At 38.6% G+C, this 22,629-nt stretch overlaps 1 protein-coding gene across 3 annotated transcripts in view; it reads left to right on the top strand.

Moving 5' to 3' along the window:
* Positions 1–1,184: 1,184 nt before the first annotated feature.
* LOC134532547 (non-lysosomal glucosylceramidase) overlaps positions 1,185–22,629 on the top strand; it is a 23,465-nt gene continuing 2,020 nt past the window's right edge. Inside the window, exons 1-15 of one of the 3 annotated variants that reach the window (XM_063369047.1) lie at positions 1,185–1,445; positions 4,122–4,210; positions 6,259–6,439; positions 7,806–7,968; positions 8,684–8,804; positions 10,338–10,456; positions 11,556–11,679; positions 14,455–14,590; positions 15,856–15,981; positions 16,664–16,771; positions 17,318–17,562; positions 18,192–18,450; positions 19,238–19,380; positions 20,050–20,156; positions 21,648–21,839. In XM_063369047.1, the coding sequence (XP_063225117.1) occupies positions 1,312–1,445; positions 4,122–4,210; positions 6,259–6,439; positions 7,806–7,968; positions 8,684–8,804; positions 10,338–10,456; positions 11,556–11,679; positions 14,455–14,590; positions 15,856–15,981; positions 16,664–16,771; positions 17,318–17,562; positions 18,192–18,450; positions 19,238–19,380; positions 20,050–20,156; positions 21,648–21,839 (2,247 nt within the window). In that variant the 5' untranslated portion in view covers positions 1,185–1,311. Of the gene's footprint in view, positions 1,446–4,121; positions 4,211–6,258; positions 6,440–7,805; positions 7,969–8,683; positions 8,805–10,337; positions 10,457–11,555; positions 11,680–14,454; positions 14,595–15,855; positions 15,982–16,663; positions 16,772–17,317; positions 17,563–18,107; positions 18,451–19,237; positions 19,381–20,049; positions 20,157–21,647; positions 21,840–22,629 lie in introns of all 3 variants that reach the window. The other 2 variants (XM_063369046.1, XM_063369048.1) reach the window with 2 other exon arrangements.

Genomic DNA, 22,629 nt, shown 5'->3' with positions numbered 1-22,629 from the left:
ATAATATACAATGACGTCCCTCGGCTTCTAGTCCCTATTTCCCCGTTTACTAGAAATTCCTGTTATGCCCGTACTGCTCTCGTCGGGAGAGGTGTGGGTCCACTTAATGAAAATTAAGCGCGCACAAATGACGTGGCGCAAAATTACGTTAACAAAGTACCCTTAATGAAAATTAGGCGCGCACAAATGACGTGGCACACAGAGTTTGTGGGTGACTGGAGTCAGCCAGTCCCGTAAGCGATTGTTTCTACGCGGGTGCCGTGCCCACTGGGTGGTACACGCACCGCCACTAAACTTGGCTAAGTTTCCCTTGCGGGTTTGTGGTCCGCGCGAAGGCGCGTGGCCTTAAGAAAGTTCTGTGGTTTGCGGGAGACGGCCCGTGCCGTATGCTGAAGAACGACCCTGCGCACCAGGTGTGGTGCGGGGCGTCTTTACGTTTACGCGGTCGGATTAGGTCCTGAACCGTAAAAAACGGACCGGGCACGCACGGAGAGGTGAATAGAAAAAGGTTTGGCTTATGCTAAATGACTATATTTACCGGACGTTACTTGCGATGAAGACAATGGTTGTGGTCTCTCCGTGGGACGTAGGTCCGTCCCGGTCCGCGAGTCGAGTAGAACTGCGGAACTGGCATGGCGTCCGGTGGCGCGTCGGCCCCTGCCGCGCCAAGCTTGACCTCATTACGTTAAAAACTAAATGACTGCGTCTGGAAGAGACTTTAAGGTCGCAAAATTCCTAATTAATTGTTTGAGGGGGAATGGGTGTGGTTCGTCTCTAGTCCACTCGGATTTAGTGTGCTTTATAATAATAATGTCTGGTTTGGCTGTTCGGCTCGGTGGCTCGCTCGACTCGGGTGGGCCACGGCCAGGGGTGCGTTCCGTTAGCGGGAGAGTATACTGGCGGTTGCAGGTCGGGCTTAGGGATGGTCGTCGGTCGGACGACGTCAAAGTGAACTGACACCATTCACATTTTCAATACATTACACTTTTACCAACCAGAAATGTTCGCTAAGTTTCACCACCGCTGCTTTTTTTTTCTCCTTAATGTTTTTGGGTTTTTGATTGTTAAAGGTATGTACCATTTGTTTATAGGATTTTCAAATGTTTAAAATAGTTGCCACATAAATTTTTCTTACTTCTTGTTTAAAATTAGGTGAAGGCCACGAAGTAAATAAAGTCCTGTTTATTTTGGTTAGGTGTTCAATTAGTGAGGCACAGATAACGTTGACATATTTTGGCAAGGGAGAAAATGTAGTTTAGAGCTTCATTGAACATATTACGAATAGTTATTTTGAATAGGTTACAGTTAAAAATGAGTGGTGATAAGAACTTCATACCAGAATACGGGTGGAAAGTTAAATTGAATCATGTTTTTCCTGAAAGAAGAGATCAAAACTTTTTCCCAAAATTGAAGCAAATCCCGCCATTGTTACCGCTAGCATTTCGGTAAGAGTGGTTATGCTGGTGTAAAATGATGATTATATTATATTCTAGTTGTAACTACACTTATTTGGTGATTTTGTACAGGGAATCGATATGGGAAAACAGATACATAGAAGTTTGTTTCATCGACTTCGAAAATGAATTTAATAAGGTACCATAGGCGTGCGCACGGTAGGTGCCACAGGTGCCTTGGCACCACCATTAGGGTTAACGTTATTTTGTTTTTTACACGCAGAAATAATACATACTTACAAAAACCCGTATTATTTCCAAAAAAATATGTTTTCCAATCGTGTCGAGTTACAGATATGTGCTCATAACACTATCAGTATATCAATTATCAATCGAACCAACTATACACACGGAAACAAGCCAGTTGCAATTACTTGTGTTGTACACGCGGGCCGCGGCTACGAAACTTCTGAAATGTAAATACTTCTCCTAGTTCTCCTCGAATTACATAGAATGCGCGCTCGGTGTCCACTGTTCACTCCACTCGGCAGGCGCACGGAATAATAGCCGCCGTCCGCCAGGGTTTATTTAAAAAAAAGAGAGAGAGAGTTTAGTTAGTTAAAAGGATAGGCTTACTCGATGACTTATATGCAGTCGCCGACTAAACATTTTTGTTGTATTCCAAAAGTTAAAACTTTTGCCCACTCTTATTTGTGTATTTTTATTATTTTAATTTTTTACATATTTTAGGTATGTTACAAAAACTCCCTTCATTTGTTGATTTTAAAACTTAACATTTGAGAATGTTTTTTCTAGCATTTACTTGGCGTCTTCAGAAAACATATAACTAAGGTTTTTCAAAGCCACCAGCATGAATTCCGTGCAAACAATTTGTGCAATTTACTTTAAGGCTCAACAAAGCTTAAAACTGTAAATAGTTTAGTAGTTTTCCTGGTGATTATAACGTTCAAAGCTATAATTTGTAATAAAAAAAGTTAAAATTTTTACATCTGTGTATTTAATGTTTTTGTTCGGAAACACCTTAAATAGCACCATTTTGCGCTTTCAAATCCAATTTTTTCCGGGGGAGGACCCCCGGGCCCCCCGCTTTAGGTTCGGGGTCCGTGAATGACAGGGCTGTTGTGTAATCTGGCACCACCAATAATGAAGTCCTGCGCACGCCTATGTAAGGTACCGCATGCAAAGTTAATGTTGTAGGAGCAGACTGAAAGGATTATGAGGATGGTGATCGGAATTGGGGATTTCCTAATGAACAGAGAACAGATGGTGCAGTTAGAGAATGAGTGGTCTGAGAACGGCAGGGTTTCATTAGGTCCACTTGCTCTTAACCGTTAATTTCAATGACGTAGGAGAGGGCATAAATGGTAACATGCTGTGGGCAAGCCAATGGTAGTTAGGTTAGCAAGGAGGAACACTGTGAATAAGAGGATATATCGCTGGAGAAGGGAATATATAGGATAAACCAAAATTACTAATACCAAGGGATATTTCCACAAGAAAACCTGGAGTAGGGGGTGCATGAGGAGAAATTATTGAAGATCAGGCAGGCCGTGGTACTGGGTACTGAAGGAGAAGGTATAAATAATTCTGCAGCAGTGTGGGATCTGTACGCAGTGGTGCTCAAGAGGGAGTGCAGATGAGAGCAGAAAGTTATTGAAAACAGAAGTACACTATTAGCCCATCAGAGCTAAAGAAGGAAATGGGGTGGGATAGTCTAGGAAGATAGAAGGCACACTGAGAGGATAGTTAGGATGTACTGGATATTTAGTGGGGTGGGAGTTGGTTGGAAGTTGGGTCATGGGACAGAGAGGGAGAACTGTATAAATTGGAGGAAGAACTCTAGGTATGTTTTTATGAAGAGAATTAAAACAGAAAGGGAAAAATAATCATTCTTAATGATTGGGTAATGTAGTAGTTAAGTTAAGGGGAGTCTTAGCAAGTACTATGTTATCGCTTCAAGGTGGAAATGGACCCTCCCCTCCCTTCCCCTTGGAAAATGTACATGCTGAATTTCACAGCTCTAGACCTTTACATTTGCACGTTAAATTACAGACAGACAAGAGTTCAGGGGGAGGGTGAAAGAAAAGTAAGTTGAGTGCCGCCCACTGGACTTGTGCCCAACAGCAACAGGCTTTAAATTGAAAAGTTTGAAGTTAGTGTTTAACCACGTTCAAAACCTCAATAGAGCTCAGTATTGGCCAATTTAACATGTTACTGGAGTGAATGTTTTTGGGTTTCAATATTTATTACCTAATTAAAGTATCTGGAAATGTTAGCTAGTGCTAAAATAGTGTGTAATAAATTTGTTTTTAATTTTTTTTTTGAGAGTAATTCTGAGATATCAAGGCTTTTTAGAACGTAAAGAGAAAAAAATCGGGAAACATGGTTTTCACACACTACGCAAGTCAATAAATTTACCCTGAAAGGATGGTTTCTTAATTCCTTCTGGTGAAAAATAATGGTTTGAAGCTTACATTCATTACAATACCTGTGCTTTCACACTGTCGCCGCCATTCATTGTTTACCCGCGTTGGTGTATTCTTTTGTTTAGCATAACTACTATGGAGAATTAAAAATACATAATATTTTCCGTTTCATACGTTGAAGCTTATCCCTGGATCCTGAAGGCTTGACCCTTATGGCATGATCCTGTTGTCTTGATCCTGTGGTATATGATGCTGAAGGCCACACGTTTGTCTTGTCCAGGTACGTCAGGTACATGGTGAGCTCGTACAGACACGGGCGGCAGCCGAACATGGACTACGCCAAGATGCTGACGGGAAAACAGATTTATGGCAAGTGTCTACATTCCAGTCCTGACTGTGGTTTTTCCAAGTTGTTTTAAAAAAAAACTTGCACGTTGTTCATAGCAAATGCTGAATGACTGCATGAAGTGGCCAAACATTTTAGTATTGAGAGCCAATCAGATGGTTGTTGGATCGGCTTGGCCAAGTGTTTATATTTAGGACTTTTTTTTCCTCAATAATTTTTCTATGCTTAAGGGGTAGGGATGTAAATTAAAAAAAAAATAAACCACCATCTTCAGGGTTTTTTGCGCCTCCTTAATATCCTTAAAAAGTCCTTTAATTGAATAAGGCCCTTATAAGTCCTTAAATTTCACTAAGAATCCTTGAAAACTCGTTAGTAAAGACCGATAGTGTGAAAGTAATAGATAAATGCTGGTATGTTATTTTGTTTTTATTTTATTATGTCTTGTCAGCAAAAACACTTTGTGCATGCCCATTACAATTGGTGAATTTCAGGCAACACAATTACATTTTATATTTAAAAAATGGAGTTAGGTTTTTGCTCTTCTTGTATACCACCTTTAAACTAAAAAACGTGTGTTTTTTGTTTTACTGTCTTACTGTAAATGCAAACATTCAAGTCTTCCTTCACAAATGGAAAATTGCAAGAGTGGTTCGTAGTCGTAAGAGTGGTACCAAATTAAATATCACCAATTATCACCCAATATTTCATCTCAGTGGCTTTTAAAAAAAATTTTGATTTTTGATTTGATGATTTTTGTTGTTTTGTGTTGATATATTTACCATTGTACATGATGGGGGGAGTTAAAATTTAAATGAGTAGGGAATACTCCGAAAATCCACAGAAAGTTAATTGTTCATGAGTACAACTGTACTTTAAGACCAAGTGTGTGAAATGGAGAACATGTTCAATGTTTATGTTTGTTTAAAATTTAGTTTGAAAATAAAATTAAATGTACGCAAAGCACATCTCTCGCTCTTTATTAGTCTAGTGTTGCACCTCCCGGGGTACAGCACTGGGCAAGAATACTGTTATAAAAGAATGAGTTTTACCAACGTTTATGTTTGTGTAGATTGGGTAGATGCCTCTTATGTAATTAAATTAGAAATTATACTACTGGTTTTTAGTGAGTAATGTACATTTAGAAGATTTTGGTATTGGTCTTGTCTGAAATCAGATAAATTTAAAATATGTAATTTTTCAAAATGTACATAATTTTATTTTAGTATTTTATATTGTCTATGATATTGTAGCTCACAGTTTTGAAGATGTTGATAAGGCAGTAAACCTTTATCTACCTACAAAACTTCAAATCACTTCAACATGAATATAGTACCAGGAATATATTCAGTGTTTTGCATCTTAAAAGATAAACAACGTAATCGTCAAAATAATATAATCATATTTCAATACTTCGAGACTGACAAAACATGTTCATCCAACATACATGTTCTAGAACCTTTTTCCTGCTACTTTTGTAACAACACTACATCCAAAGAAGAAAAATACAATAAAATATATTACAAAAACATCTTTGTTTAGAACAACTACCATAGACAAACAAACAAAAAATTAAAATTGCATAAAGAAATATATAAAGAACACCCATAAGATTGTTTAAGTTTATATTAAACTTCTTTGTACAATTAATATCTAAAATATAGATGTAGGTCTTGATTAGCCTAAAAAAAAATTTTTGTGGGTTTAGAATTTATTTTTATTTTTCCCCCTGAAAAAAGTTATAAAAAGGCTGTATTGTATTTATTCATTTACAAGTTTTCGAGGTACAGCAGTGTTAAAATGTCTATTTTGGCAATGTGAAGGACTTTCAATAAAACATTTGCCAAGTGAGTGACCTCTCTAAAGTAGGTATCGTGCATAACGATGAAGGATTTTCTCTTTTCTGTCGAAAATGGATCGCGAATGCATTCGGTTGTGTCTTGCAAGGCCACGTATTTATTCATTCACGTGTCCCCTCGTGTTCCAGGCCAGAAGTGGGATGTGTTTTCGGGTGGTTTGGAAACGAACTGCAGTAAAGGGTCGGCTGACGGCGAGCGCCCGTGTGTGTGTGCAGGCGCTCCGGTCGGGGGCATCGGGGGTGGGACGATCGGGCGCGGGTTCCGCGGGGAGTTCTGCCGCTTCCACATGCGGCCGGGGCTGTACGAGTACCACACCGTGCCGGCGGACCAGTTCATCGTCAGCATCCAGAACTGCGAGCGCGACACCGTGTACCAGCGAGTCCTCTCTGCGCACGGGTGTGTCCCGACCACATCGACGAACTTCACATACCTTTGTGACTGCTCCGTTACATTTTTGTATTTTTCTGGATTATGACACTGTGTTTTGGTAATGAGTACACAACTGAGTTTGCTAAAATATGTGTCACTTGAATATGGATGTCATTAAATGGAAAGTGATAACAGTAACAAATCAGGATTCCTGCAGATATGAAAGTCTGGAAAACAAACTTCAAATACTTTTGTGACTGCTCCATTAAAAATTTTTATTTTTCTGGATTATGACACTGTGTGGCTGGTAATGAGTACACAACTGAGCTTGCTCAAATATGTGTCACTTGAACTGAAAAGTGATAACAGTAACAAATCAGGATTCCTGCAGATATGACAGTCTGGAAAACAGGGAAGTGAGGGAATTTATGAGGTGTCTTCAAAACCTGGAAAACACAGGGAAATTAACACTATATTAATTACCAAACTGCGTGGTCCTGGATTGGATCAACAAACTTCAAATACTTTTGTGACTGCTGCATTAATTTTTTTTTTCTGAATTATGAGAGATCCAAAATTTAGTATTTATTTTGTGGAGAGGGTGGTGTAATAAGCTGTTTAGCTGTTTAGAATAAAATAAGTGTTTTACACTGTGTTTTGCTAATGAGTATACAACTGAGCTTGCTAAAATATGTGCCACTTGAATATGGATGTCATTAACTGGAAAGTGATAACAGTAACAAATCAGTATTCCTGCAGATATGACAGTCTGGAAAACAGGGAACACAGGGAATTTATGAGGTGTCTTCAAAACCTGTAAAAAAAAACAGGGAAAGTGACACTATATTAATTACAAAACTGGATTTATAATTTTTTAATAGTAGTTGGCTTATTTAATGTCATAAAGTCAACCCGTATTTTAAATACTAATTCATGTATATTTGAAAACTTATCTGTTATCATTATTATTAGTTAAGTGTAAGAACAACGAATGAATAAACATATTGATTAAATGATTTGAAGCAGGATTAAAAAATGTCGGTAATTCCCCTGGTCACTATTAATAAAAGCATTGTTCCAAAGTTTGAAAAATATATGTGCTATTATATTACAGACTGACAGTGTTGAAAATGACAACAGTGTAAAGTATTTTGACATGTTAAATGTAGTCGAAGATAAGTATTTTTTAGTGAAATGTATTCATGTTGTATTGCGAGATTGATTGATGAGACGGATAAAAAAATGTTTGGTTGGCCAAGGAGAATAGAGAAAATTCTGGAAAATAGTCTAAAGTAAGAGTATTGAAACTGTTGCAATTGTAAGAAGTAGGAGGGCGGCTTGGTGCGAGCGTGAGCCAGAGAGAGAGAGAGCTGAAGCGAGCGTGGCCCTGCAGGAAGCCGAGGCACGGACTGTCGTCGTGGGCGTGGGGCTTCGACGGCTCGGACGGCCAGTACTGCGCGCTCTACCCCCGCGCGTGGACCGTGTTCGACATCCCGGAGCTCAGCGTGCGGCTGGTGTGTCGCCAGGTGTCGCCCGTCATCCCCCACAACTACAAGGCAAGTGTGTCCGTCCGAGATCGCTCTCTCGTCCTGTTGCCGTCGCTGGCCTGGTGAAGCGTGTTTGAGAGGAGATTTCTGAAATTTCTCAATGGCTCAAGCGAGTAGAGGGGAAGGTTGGAATGACGAATAAAACATAGTGTCAGGCAGTTGAAATTTTCTTTGTGTTTCATTGCCATATTGCAGCTGTGAACCTCTATTGTGTACTTATTTTTTTTTGTTTTATTGTTTAAGTGAACTTTTGAATATTTTGAATTGAAAATCTTAACTGTCTGTATCATAGATAGCAGAAGCACATACACTCCTATACTTTCAATTATTGTGCATACTTTGCATGCTTTACATACTTTGGCATATTTTCGCGTATTTTCGCAATTTGTCATATGCCATTATCAACTCTCAACTCTGAAGTTGTTAGAGTAAGAATCGTGAAAATTTGTAGAGTTATTTCCAGTAGGGTTATCTATCATATTTTGGCTTATCATATACCCATTATTTCATTCTTAGATTCCACTGAAGACATGGAACTAGTAAGTAAAAAGTCTATAATCACATGTGTTTCAAATATTCGTGTACACTCAAAACTACATAGTATTTCCTATCTCTCTAATGCGCATGGTGGCCATGCGCCCATGTTTTTTTTTTTGTAAGAATGTTTGGATCAGCATCGAAGAGAAGCGTTTTGTGACGGGCAAGCGGCTTGGTGATGTTCCAGGACAGCTGTGTTCCCGGGGCCGCCTTCGTTTGGACGGTGGAGAACAACGGGGACGACAAACTGTCTGTCAGCATCACCATGACCTTCAAGAACGGCACGGGGAGCAAGGAGGACAGGAGCGGTAACGGACATGCTGCGACGACGCTCCTTATCTGTCCCGTCTGGGTGACTGTTGGCCCTCGACAGCCACTCAGATTCTCTGCACGGTGGCCGTGATAGCAGAGGGTGTCCATGCTAGGGGTCTGCGAGCCTACTTGAAAATTTTTAGTTTGAATCAAATCATTTTTCCAATTATTCATTATCGATATATACTACAATAGCCTATGGAAGTTAAAGTTTTATTAGCTGTCACAACTATCCATAACATCGCACCATAAATCCTGGCCTTTCGTGTAATAAAAAGTAAAAATTAACAGTTTTGTATATTTGACATTTTTCAATGTCAAAGTCATATCATTGTGATCAATAATACATGATCTCCTGATCAGTAACATATGTAAGTCATATGAAGTACGTACAACACAATCAGTTTTACAGGATAGTAAGAAGTATTTACACAACTGAAACTTTCAACATGCTACTTAATGATTTTCCCTTTACCAAAACAATACTACTCCGTTTCATTTTCTTTGTGCACCTGACCACTTATCATCTAACCACGTTTATCATTACACACCTGCCAATATTTGAAATACATTTCAAGAATTTAAAATATTTAAAGGTATCATTTCATAAATATTTACAGTGAAAAACCTCTCAGTAAGGACTTTGTTGCACGGTAAACAGACAGCTAACTTTTAACTTTATCCATCTTCAGACTGCACAATGGCGGTTTATGTGAACACAAGTCAAAAGTTTTCATTCGTCGTGAGCGGTTATATTTTTTATGGACGGACGGGCGGGCGGGCGGGCGGGCGGGCGGGAGGGTGCGTGCATGCGTGTGTGGTCTTTTTTTTTTCTATTATAAATTTTGAGCACCCTTGAGTTCATATTTGTGTGTTTGTGTGTGTGGGAAACATGCATGGCATTGCCATAGGCTGGCTCCTTTTGTCATGGCAGAAGAATTTGCAATGTAAAATTTTATCTCAACCCACTCTTTTATTGAATTTTTTTTCATCCCATCCTGAAACAAGATAAATAGTTTTATCCAAACATAGACACCATGTGGCTCATTTTTCTCATATGTCTTAACTGTCGTATTACTTCTCAGTTAGAAACATAATTTATTATACATAGAGACCGGAAAAATTCGCTGATTCATTTCATGATAGGCTGAAGTACAAACACGTGTACAATTCTGATGGTTCTGCTATTGGCTCGCAATTTAACTGAAGTTCACTGGGCCAATGAGAGACTATCGACCAAAGAAGCGTCGAATCACAAGCTACCCAGTGGAGACGCCTCACAATTTAGTACCCAATGAACACGCGTGTTTACTTGAGAAATGCAGAGGATAATGGAGGCTATCCTAGAGGTCATTGAATCCGCGAATTTTTACCGGTCCCTAATTCTACAGCACAAAAAAAAAAATTCCGTACAATTTCTTAAATGGCGCAAGTAAAATGATGTGATTTCTTTGTAAGTTGGAAAGATATGGCAAGTGGATTATCTGATAGTGATAAGGTAAATGTGAAAGTAGCGTGTGCTGCCTCAGGTGGATGCTGGAGCGAACTGTTTGAGCGGGAGGACGCTGGTGTGAAGGTGTCTGGCGTCCAGATGCACCACAGCCTCAACAAGATGCCTTACACATACGCAATAGCGGCAGTGCACCAGGTACTGTCTCTTTTACACCATAGACTATTTGAATATGAAATCTATGCGAACAAAGGCGATTATTTATGTATTTGGAGGGGGGGGGGGGGGGGGGTGTTTAAAAATTGGCCCGAATTCTCTATTGCGACCATTCCGTTTTTAAGTCCGTTTTTTTCGGAAACGGTGAGGGGTCGCATCAGCGGGATTCTACTGTACATCTTTTAGGTCATTGTTTATATTTTATCACAAAAATATTTATTATTATTTTTTTTTTACTTTTGTCTCAAAGATTTTACAATTATTAGGAAACTAAATTTATTATTCACTATCTAATGTTATTTGCAAAAGGTAAACTATTTTAATTTATTAATAAAGTAAATATTTTGTTGGGTAGTTGCTGAAAAGGTTTTTTTTTTTTTTACTGAAGCACCAAATTCTATATAGCCAAATTTCTGGTACAACTGGCTTTCTATTTGCCTCTTAAGCATGTTTTGTCATAGTACAAACATTTTTTAATGATGTTCATTATCAGATGGTGCCAAAGTATTGGATGAATTGATTCTGATTCTTTGATAACTCGTAAAACATGAAGATCATAAAGTTGCTATTTCTTTTAAAAAAAATTTCCATTTTATATTTTATTGATATCATTATATTAGGGCGGAGCCGATAAAATCCTCAAAACCCTTCAAATCCTTAGTATTAGAACGATTCTATATTCGAGGAAAAAGAGTCAAAGAAAAATATTGGAGGAAATAGAATAAAATTAAAAAAAATTAAACGCTGATAACCTCTGAAGATTACTAGGTAAATTGTTTTCTGCTGTTGGCATTTCCCAGGATATTGTACTTTTAACATATAATTATGTAAATATAATTACAATATATGTATATTGATTCGGGGAACTTGTTCATTAATAAAACATTTAAAGGGGTAAAATGTTTCAACACCATAGTTAATACTGTTTATTTTGTGAACAATATTTTATTTTGCACCCTTGAGACCTAGATTCAGATTCAAGGGGTATATTCGAAGCATTCTTTGTAATTCAGATTTGACAAGATTGCTGTAATGTTGAGTGCTGGAGCAGCGAGTGGACCGCAGCCGCGCGTGTGCGCAGGAGGACGTGTCCGTGAGCCGCCTCACGCACTTCGACCCGTGCGGCAAGGGGAAGGAGGTGTGGGAGCCCCTACTGAGGGGTGGGGAGCTGGACTCGAACCCACCGCCCGCCAGCCACAAGACCCGTGAGTGCCTTCTGCACCCTGCTTCCTTCCCACTACATGCTCTCGAATTCAAGAGTTTGAGAAAATAAAAAGAAAAAATTGGTTGTCTGTAAAGTCGGTTTACGGACGATAGTTTAACGTGACAACGTCATAACAAAATATTGATGTAATGATTGCATACTTTCATGAATAAAATTGAATCATTTTTATTTTAATAATAAAATAATAAATACTTGAAATTATACTAGTAATCAGATTTTTAAAATGTAAGAATAATTAACCTTTATTGCCGAAATTGTTGTTGTAATAAGCAATGAAAACCACATTAAGTTTTCACTTCACTTTATAACCAGTCAACGAAACAGTTCACGTGTAGATGTAAGTTGTATGTTGCCGCTGTCTTTCTTCTCCTCGGACGCATAGGCCAGTCGAGTGGAAGAGAGATAGATGCGGCGCAAGCGTACAATGAGCGTAACGGGACACAGCGTAATGGAACAATGTGCGTAACGGGACACTTTCGTGCGTGCAGCCAGCGTTCATCGATTTATTAGACGTCACATCAAAAAAATTTCCTCGTAACTGCGTTTAATTTAACTTAGGTGATTATCATAGGCAATAAATTTGTTTCAATTTTGCTTCCAGTGAAAATTACAGGAATATATATTATTGTTGCTAGACTAGTGCATGGTTGGTAAACCTCTTTTTTGAAGTAATACTCCTTTAGGCACGTTATGGAAAAAATGATGATAGTGAATTTTTATGATGCGTGCGCATCATGCAACAAAATTTTCACAGGAAGATGGTGGACTAAGCTATCAACATAAACACATATGTAGTCACTTTCATTAAAATTAGGGGACATACCAAACGTAATGGTGTGCCAAGTGAAACTTTATGATATATGCAATATATTTGGTAAACCAAATAGTCATAGCTAGGAGTAATTTCCAGTTTTAAAAAACCTAAGGATATTGGTATTACAAAAAATTTAATGCATATTCTCCGTACAATATTTTGTCAGGCTTTGGAGCACAGTGGTTATAGTGCGCGGCTAATAAACTAAAGGAACGTGGTTCAAAACAAGCGGTGGAAAATTTTTTACTTTTTTTTTTTTTTATAAATTACAGATTACTGGATTATACAAATTGTATTGTAAGCAAATATATGTGAATACATTTTATTGTTTTATCGTATTGCTATAATATTATTAAATACATAACTCAGTCCATTGGATTGATTATTTCATACTAGGTAGGCCTATATCCTCTATTATTTACTTAAAGTAATATTAAATTAATTATGTTTGTTATGAAATGAATTTCCATGAACTTGCATAGGTTAATAAATAAAAATTTTGTATTACAAATAATTTAATTAAATAGTTAATAATTTATAGTCATCTTATGTGTGGAAATTACATATGTATATAGTATTAACTTTTTAATGTGTGCCAACCATTAAAGGCTTGTCCTGTTGGTTGGCATGTTACAATTACAAATAAATAAATAAATAAAATAAACAATGTGGGCATTATTTTAATAAATTTCCTTGTCAGAAATTAGGTTCAAGCCAATATTTAGTATTTTTCTAGTGTTTTTAGTTTTTTATCGTAGACGTTTCATTATATAGTTTAATCTTTCCTTCTACAAATCAAATTATTAGATATTTGACGTAGCTGTTCTGGCAGCAAATTTCAGCGGGGGTGCAAAATTATCTGTGAGTCGCGCTCAGAAATGTAGTAATTGATTTTGAATACTTGTCCATATAACAAAAACATTTAATTATTGCAAATATTATGGATAGAAGTTGTGTTAATAAACTTTATCAAGTGTATTTATAAAAGTCAGGTTATGTTCCTATATATTTTTTTTATTTGCATTGTAAGTTATAAATAAATACATTATTTAGAAATAAATAATTAAAATTTATCTAATTATTTTAATAAATTAAATAAATAATTTTATACATGTGTTTATATTAATATGAGTACTGCATATTTATTTAATTCATTTTTGTTGCATTAAATTTCAAAATAGTTCAGAGTATTAAATCAAAAAGAATTTTAACTTGTAACGTGCATACATAATTACACTCACTTTTGTTTTTACATCATGGGCACCCAGGTAAGATATATGACTTTCCACTCCAATTGTCGTTGGTTATATTGAGACACCTAGTGTATTAGTAGTTTTAACCAATGACGAGCTTCTGGTCCTCCAAAAACATAACTTGTGACGGTTAAAAATTCATTCTCCTTGGCCTAAGTTACATTTTCTATTTATATAGCGGTTTGTGCCCTTTTGCCTCATCTATAGTCCTTTTTTTTAATGTTGTTTCACTCACAGGGCCAAACTCTTGTCTTAGAACATTCCCCTAGTGCGAAGTCGTCATTTTTCACTTCTCCGAATAAAGAATTTTTCCAGGTGTGTGAGAAAAAAAAATGTTCAGGAGTTTGTATGATTTCGTAACAGCTGTGTGCATTTTTTTGTTGCGTGGAACCAGGTCGTGTGTGCCAGTGGCGTAGCCAGGATTTGTGTATAAATTTGGATTTTAAGGTGTAAAATAGTGCTATTTAAGCAGTTTTCGGTACTTAAATTTTAAGTATTGTAATGGTAAAAATTTCATTAATTTTAATATGAAATTTGTTTGAGTGATGAATAAGAAATTAATTAAAGATTTGGTGCTAATGGGTGGGGGTTTGAACCCCTGGCTACGCCCCTGGTGTGTGCAATACGTAAATGAGGACTGGGTAGAGAGTGAGGCAGCGGCCGTGTGTGTGTGGTGTTGTGCGCGCAGGGAACGGGGAGCAGCTGGCCTGTGCCGTGTGCGCGAGGCTGGTCGTGGCCGGAGGGACGGCCGGCCGGGCCACCTTCTCCCTCGTGTGGGACATGCCCGTGGTCCAGTTCTCCGGCAAGAAGCACTCCTACCTCAGGTACCTCCTTCCTGCCCGCCGAGACGCCCGTGCGCTGCAGTCGGGTCTCAAACACTGCTTCGTGAACCACGTTCGACAAATTACCAGGGGGGGTCTGTAATCCAACACGTTTCGTACCACTGCCACGCTGGATTAGCCGTTTGGCAAGTTCTAACGATAATACAAAAGAAGCTTTAACATTCTTTACAGTGATATTTTTAGAATCAGTTTGTAATAAAGCTGCACTGTACGAAGAAAAATACGTAAATATCGGTGTTCTTAAAAAAAAAATTCACTACGGAACTTTACCCGTGAAATGAAAACCCGCTAGAAAAAAGAAAACACGATACTGAAATGAAAAGAGAAGTTACAGTAAAATGTGAGCGAACAATGAACACCAGTAGCGAAGTAATTCCACCTGGTGCCCAAGTTCAACAGCCGAAATCCACTCTAAAAAGCAGATCTTGAGTGGTTTGTTGGTGCCGGAACACAGAATGTGCCAAATTATGGAACGCCAAAAAAACCATATACGTAATGATATAATTCCTTACTGGACTTACCATTTTATCATTTTTGAGGTACAAATGACACATTTTTTCAGCTCTGCCTTATAGTTAGGAGTGAGTAATACCAATTAATGGCTTCATTAGTTTTCCTAATATATTTAAGAAGGGTCGTGTACAGTGCATTAGAAAAATCCTAATTGCCAATCTTTTGTAAAAGAAAAATGCCTTTGTCATGTGAAAGAAGTTCCCAATACAATGAAATGCTGTTTTGTTACAACCCCATTTATTACTACCACCTCTGTTACAACCGCTTTTCGAAGAACTGTGAAAAATTTGTGTTAAAAGTAAAAAAATTGAAGGAAATTGGGTCAGAAATTTGTATGAAGTGTGTTGTGCTTGGTCTTGGACACACTGTCCTCTCTGAGAGACAATGCAAAATTTGTAATTATGATTTAAAAAAATTAACATTTCTGACCCTTTGAAGTTAAATTTCAGTTTCCTAAAAAAACTTTTTTATTAAATTCTTGCCAATAAGGCTCTCATACTATGAATGTTGTGTTCACGACCTTTTTGGTAAAAGTATTTATTAAAACTGTGCATCATAAGAGAAAACATGCGTTGAATAAATTTTATTAATGAAAAATGGATAGTAATGATAAGTGTCTAGCAGTAACACAACTTTTAAGAAGGTTGTGAACAGATGTAAAAGACTTGTTAGTAGGCACCATCTTTGCTGAGTAACCTTGGTCGGCGTCCGCTCAGAGGCCAGGCTGCCCGCAGGTACTACACCAAGTGGTTCCCGAAGGACGGCACGGCGGCCCCGGGGCTCAGCCACTACGTGCTGGCCAACCACGACCGCTGGGAGAGCGAGATAGACGCCTGGCAGCAGCCCATCCTGCGAGACCCGTAAGCTACGACCGTGCCGAGCCTGTATCCCGGGAGCTTTCACTCCCGGCCCACGTTATCATGCTCGACTGTTCTTTCAAAAAGACAGTCTTTTAATCCAATAAATGTTACTTCGAGAGTAAGTTTAATTTTTTCTGTGTTCGAAAAATGTGCCAATGTTAATGAATGTAAAAATGTGTTAGCGCACTGAGATGCAAGATCAAAGAACGTGACAATTTTTTATTCCACTCCATTTAGTTAATAGATTTTTATACGAAATTCATGCTTAATAAATTAAAATTGGATGAATTTACTATAATAATAGATACAAATTTCGTAATCTGAGTTAGGTTTTGTCGAATTTCTGATTTATTTAATGTTTTAAGTTACATTTTGATGCTAAATGGGGTATTAACTTGCATTTCCGTTTTTTATGTTGTATTGGCATACTTTTTGTTTTCTTTTGTTTTGTTTTATCGCTATCCACCATATAATCTTGTCCCTAATTATTACACATTTGGCAGATCTGGCTGGTGTATTTTCTTGTCTCTGCCAAACGTCAAATTTTGCTGCTTCATCAGGCCTTATCCCACATATTGCATTCTTCAGCCTGTATAGTTTCCAACCACAAGTGTAATGAATGGCCTGTTAGGAGGTAATGTTCCCTGAATGACCGGCCTAGCAGCGAGCACTCGTGTTGCAGGGAGCTGCCGGACTGGTACAAGAGCGCTCTCTTCAACGAGCTGTACTTCATCGCGGACGGGGGCTCCGTGTGGCTGCTCGCCGAGGGCCTCGGCCCCACAGACCCGAGGTGAGCATGTTAGCGGTCGCTCTCGGGGAGAAAACCTTCCTTTCGACACTTCTCAAATGACTGAGGCTGTTTTTTTTGTTACATTTCAGATTATTTCGATGGTTTCACTTTGACATTACAATTTAGGTAACAGTTCAATACATTTCAGGTCTTTGCTTTGATTTACTGTATTTCGTTACAATTCAAACATTTGAAACATTTGAATCATTGAAATTCTTTTCTTTTAAAATAGTTTTTATTTTAAGAATTGAATTGGTTTCTTTCGAGTCTTTTTCATGTTGTTTCACACTTCATTTCATTTATTTCATTACATTTAAGTACATTTCATTTATATTCTTTAAATTAAAATGTGTTTAATACATTAGGATTCAATTCATTTCCAGGAGGTGTAAGCATAGAATGCACTTCTTGCAGTGCTGTGGTTGTTCCAGGAGCGATGGTTGGCTACTGTGAAACCTTCCTTTCAACACTTTTAAAATGACTGAGGGGAAAATGGATAATAATTCCAGGAAGTGTAAGCATAGTGCAGTGCTGTGGTTGTTCCAGGAGCGAGTACGGGAGGTTCATGTACCTGGAAGGACACGAGTACCGCATGATCAACACGTACGACGTGCACTTCTACGCGTCGTTCGCCCTCGCCATGCTGTGGCCGCAGCTGCAGCTGTGCCTGCAGCGCGACTTCTGCGACGCCGTGCCGCGCGAGATCGCCACCCGCCGCTCCCACCTCTACAACGGCAAGGTCGCCTTCCGCAAGGTCAAGAACTCCATCCCCCACGACCTGGGCGACCCAGGTACTGCTGCATGGTGTCGATGGGCTGTCACACTTTACAGGCAGAATTCTGATCGCTGGTAGCGCTCGCTCAGACCAGAAATAACAACATTTGCATTTACAGCAAATGTGCAAATTGTAAAAAAAAAAGTATTTTCTAAACCAAGTTAAAGGACGTTAAAAAAAATATATCTATTAAGGTATTTGCTCATCCGCTTAAATTGTGGTCGAGGATCTTTGAAATACATGACTTTACACAAAAAAATTTTTACATTGTGCAATTTAGTCACACAAAGTAAAATATTTAGATTATGTGGTATGTCTACTTTTAGGACAATAATTGTTCGATAAATAGTATTTGTTGGAAGACTTTTCAACTTAGTAAAAAAAAAAGTATTTTTCACTTTGCCACATCCCAAAACCGTGTAATGAAAAATATTTACAAAACTACCCGAGGCATGTTGCATTGAACTTGAGCGCACATTTACCGACGGCGGAATCATAGGTTTGCCTTTTCGAAGTTCAGTAGCTGCACGCAGCTCAGTGTAAAGACTGCCGTGGGTGCAGACGTGCGGGCGGGTCCCGCAAGCTGTGCGATGCAGGCCGGCGGGTGGCGGACGAACGGAGCTACAGCCGCGGATCCTGTCGCAGACGAGGAGCCGCTGGAGCTGCTGAACGCGTACGGCATCCACGACGTGGCGGACTGGCGCGACCTCAACCTCAAGTTCGTGCTGCAGTGCTTCCGCGACCAGCAGCTGACGGGCGACGAGGCCCACCTGCGCGCCGTGTGGCCCAGCGCGCGCGCCGTCATGGAGCGCGCGCTCGAGTGGGACCAGGACGGCGACGGCCTGGTGGAGAACAGCGGCACGCCCGACCAGACCTACGACAGCTGGGTCATGAGGGGCCCCAGGTGGGTGCGCTGAACCAGACGTGAGCCGGTGCGTTGGGAGTTCCTATCGATACAGCTGGTGTCGCTTGACGTTAGCTGATTTTTCACAGTTCTGTTGCCCATCATGAGCTGGTAATGGCTCCATGGACAGAAACCAAGAATCAGTCTGTATGATATCAGTAGGATGATACAGTTCGGGACTTTCTTTGCCCCGAAATTCCGGCATACCCAAATCGGGTTCCTCTTTCGAAAATGGCCTTTCTTCTTTATGGAGTGAAAAACAAAACATTCTGTTCTTATTGAGACAGCACAAAGTTGCTGGGATAAGGCTGGTGCTTAGTAGAGAAATGATATTTTATGTATATTTTGAAATGTCACAAATATGCATGGTTTTGAATCGTTAACGTGATTTTTCCGTTACTTTTTTTAGCGAGACAGTAGAGAAAAAAACCCTTGAATACTCATTGCATGTTGCATGTTTGAAAGTTTGTTTATTGTTCATGTTTTTGATTACAAGGTCACATTAAAACATTTAAAAAAAAAAAGGATATTTTTATTTTGCCAAATGACAAATCATGATGTATGCTATGTCAAATATTTGTAAGCAAGTGAATATAAGTGTAGTATTCGAGCTCGGGATGAATACAAATGATAAACTAATACACAGCTATACAGCTGCAAATTAGTACTAGAAATATTCCAAATGGTTGAAGTCCATACGGCGAGTGGAGCTGTGGACTAAATATTCATCTGTCAATGCCAGTTGCACACTCAGAAAGATCAGATGAGTGTGTTGTATTGGCTGCAGTGCATACTGTGGAGGGCTGTGGTTGGCGGCCCTGTTCAGCATGGGCAAGATGGCGGACAAGGTGGGGGAGACGGGAGTAGCGGCTCGCTACCGAGCCATCCTGGTAAAGGCCAAGCAGGCTCTGCAGGAGAAACTGTGGAATGGTGAGTGCCTGACAGCTGATAAGTCGTAGCAGTGCATGATCTGTTCTAGTTGCAATCTTCCTAGCACAGCTTTTGTGTGTTGATGTTCAGTGTTACTATTTTGTATCCTGAGTGTCTAATCTCGATTATAAACCTAAATTTGTTGAAGTGTTACTCTAACTTTTTTTAGGGATGGACCAGTCAAATCTGTACTTCGTAGTATTTGAAGGATTCGATATTGGAGGGAAAAGATTTGAAAAAAACTTTTAGAGGAAATAAAAATAATGTAAATAAAAATTCAACACTCATTCAAATTTGAGGGGTATATTCAAAATACTCTTTGGGATTTGAATTCGAGATTTGGATTTGAATAAATTGAGTTTTGACCTATGATTACTTTTTTTAAAAATGCTACCTATGAATCATCAGTAGTAATGTTTGGTTATTGAAACTAAACAAAAAAATGTACATCAATAAAACCTGTATTGGTATTGAGGTCACATAAAATTTCATTTAAATACATAATATTGAGACCAAAATTCTGCATGACCATTACAAAAAAAGCTTAAGCGCGAATTTCTAACCCCAAATATGGACGTCTATCGCCTTGCTTAGCTTTTCCAGCATGTTGAAGTATTTCATGTACCTTGTTCGAGGAATGGATGGGATGTTTGTGATGTTTGTGACCAGGCAGTTACTACAACTTCGACTGCTCTGGCACGTCGCGGTCCAACACCATCATGGCGGACCAGCTGTGTGGACACTGGTACTTGCGGGCGAGTGGTGTTTCTGACCAGGTGAGTGGTCGCTTCTCGAGAGGTGACTGTCGCAGTAGGAACAGTACACTTGTACCAAAACAATACATTTATCCCTGAAATTATTGTACCGTATTCACCCAAATATGTTGGCTTGCGTTTAAGTCAAATCATTTTATGGAAGAGGGAACAAAAAAAAAAAGGAATGTAAAAGAAAATCTTATGACAGTTGAATTTCATTTTCAGTTGAAGATTTTTAATCATATACCTCAAAAATTAAAGTATTTAAAATGTATAATAAATATTCAAATAAATTACCTATTATTAGAGACAAAATTTTTTTTTCATATTAAACTCGAAAAATAACGTGAATTGTAATGGTTTGAAGTTGGAACACAGTTTTCTTATTTTTGTTAACCTTTTACATGAATTTTATGAATTTTCATGTTTCTGGGCTTTTTCATCAATTTTGAACATGTCAATTAGGCACAACCAAATACAACCAACGTATAAAAGTACAAATATCACTTCGAAACAGTTCAGCACTGCATGCACTGCTGACAAGAGGTAGAAATACGTCAGAATGTATAGAATGTTAAGATATTGCGGGGCATAATTTTAATTGGTGATGCCAAACCAAGCGATTTTTTGAGGAATATTTGTCCATAAACACAATCCTGCTGTGTTTCAGGCATGAACAGTAGTGCACAAATTTTTAATTTTGCGCTCATTATGCGCCACTCCATTAGCTGAAAGGACGTGCAGTCATAAGCTCTATGGGAAGCAGGCGACCAGCCAGGTGCAGATGGTGGTAGCTATGCTCTCTAGCAACCAGCAGTCTGGTCTACAGCACCCTTCAGGCAGTGCAGTAGCTACGTACACGTAATATAAATGATGTATTATCATATTTTTTGACGTTACGTCTAATAAAACAATGAACGCCGGCTGAACGCATGAAAAAGTGTCCTGTCACACACATTGTCCCGTTACACTGTATTTATTATTTTATTATTAAAAAAGTAGCATCTGTCGGCGAGTGCAGTAATAATAGGTTATGTTAGATTACAGTCTATTTATATGAAAACTTGTTCATAATTATATTAAACTTTATAGCTAAATGCCAGTTTTTAAAATTAATTACAAGTCATCTACACGTGAACTGTTTTGTCGACTGTTTATAAAGTGAAGTGAAAAGTTAATGTGGTTTTCATTGTTTTACAACAACAATTTTGGCAATAAAGGTTAATTATTCTTGCATTTTAAAAATCTTATTACTAGTATAATATCAAGTATTTATTCTTTTATTATTTAAATTTAAATGATTAAATTTTATTCATAAAAGTATGCAATCATTTCATCAATGTTTAGTTATGACGTCATGTTAAACTATCGTCCGTAAACCGACTTTACAGACAACCAATTTTTTTATGTTGGCAACTTTGGGCACCAAATGCGTACAATCCGTGTGCTGTTGTGTCGTAAATAACGCACGGTGCACGTGTAACAGCCTGTTCTGTTCCGTTTCGGGATGAGGTGTTTCCCGCGGAGAACGTGAAGTCGGCGCTGGACACCATATACACCCACAACGTGCTGAAGTTCCGCAACGGGACGCTGGGCGCGGTGAACGGGATGCGGCCCGACGGCCGGGTGGACGACATCACCATCCAGAGCGAGGAGGTGTGGGTGGGCGTGGTCTACGCCCTGGCTGCGACCATGATACACGAGGTGCGTGCCACGTGTCGTATTACATTTGACTCCTGGTGCAAGTGTTTTGCTACGAGTATCTGTTTCATCAAGTGAGCATGATGTTACAAATGGGAAGCCTACAACTCACGTAGTATCGGTTCCCTGCGAGAATTTCCGAAGATTTCCGAAGTTTTGCGTTTTGGTATTAACGCCACTTCAGCCGCTAAATCAGAAGTTTCAAGCATGTTGTGACTGACCTAACCTAACCCAACCCTTCGATTTTTTTAATTTCAATTATTGAGAGAAATCCGATGTTGCACGAACGTGGTAGGGAACCGAAACTATGTGAGTTGTAGGTTACCGGTTACAAGTCAGAAATCATTTTACCCTGTCAAATCTTAGTTCATGCTTGATGCATTGGAAAGGCTATTATTTTATTTATGATTTTTCATGGAAAAAAAATTTTTAGTGCAAACTCTTGAGGTAATAAATAAAATATTTATTCATTTAGAAGTTAGATGATAAAGCGCATACATACTGTAGAAAGCAAGAGAGATACTGGAAGAAATTAAGAGGAACCTCTCTTGATTAATAGTAATGACTAGAAAAATGAAATTACTTTCTTGCCGAAACCTTAGGCTACACCATCTTTGTTTTCCAAATACACCACGGTTTGCAATACAGCTTCCGTGTACTAACGCTCACGGTTGAGGTATAGTAAATTGTGCGATGTACATACCCTTTTTTTGATGTTTTAATGGGACTTCATATTTAAAAACATGAACATCAAGCGACATTTTAAACATGCAACAACAATTCACAGTTTTTT

Source organism: Bacillus rossius, chromosome 6 (genome assembly GCF_032445375.1).
Source record: "Bacillus rossius redtenbacheri isolate Brsri chromosome 6, Brsri_v3, whole genome shotgun sequence".
Lineage (NCBI taxonomy): Eukaryota > Metazoa > Arthropoda > Insecta > Phasmatodea > Bacillidae > Bacillus > Bacillus rossius.
Note: the sequence above shows the minus strand (reverse complement) of the source record. Positions and strands in the feature narration are given on the sequence as shown.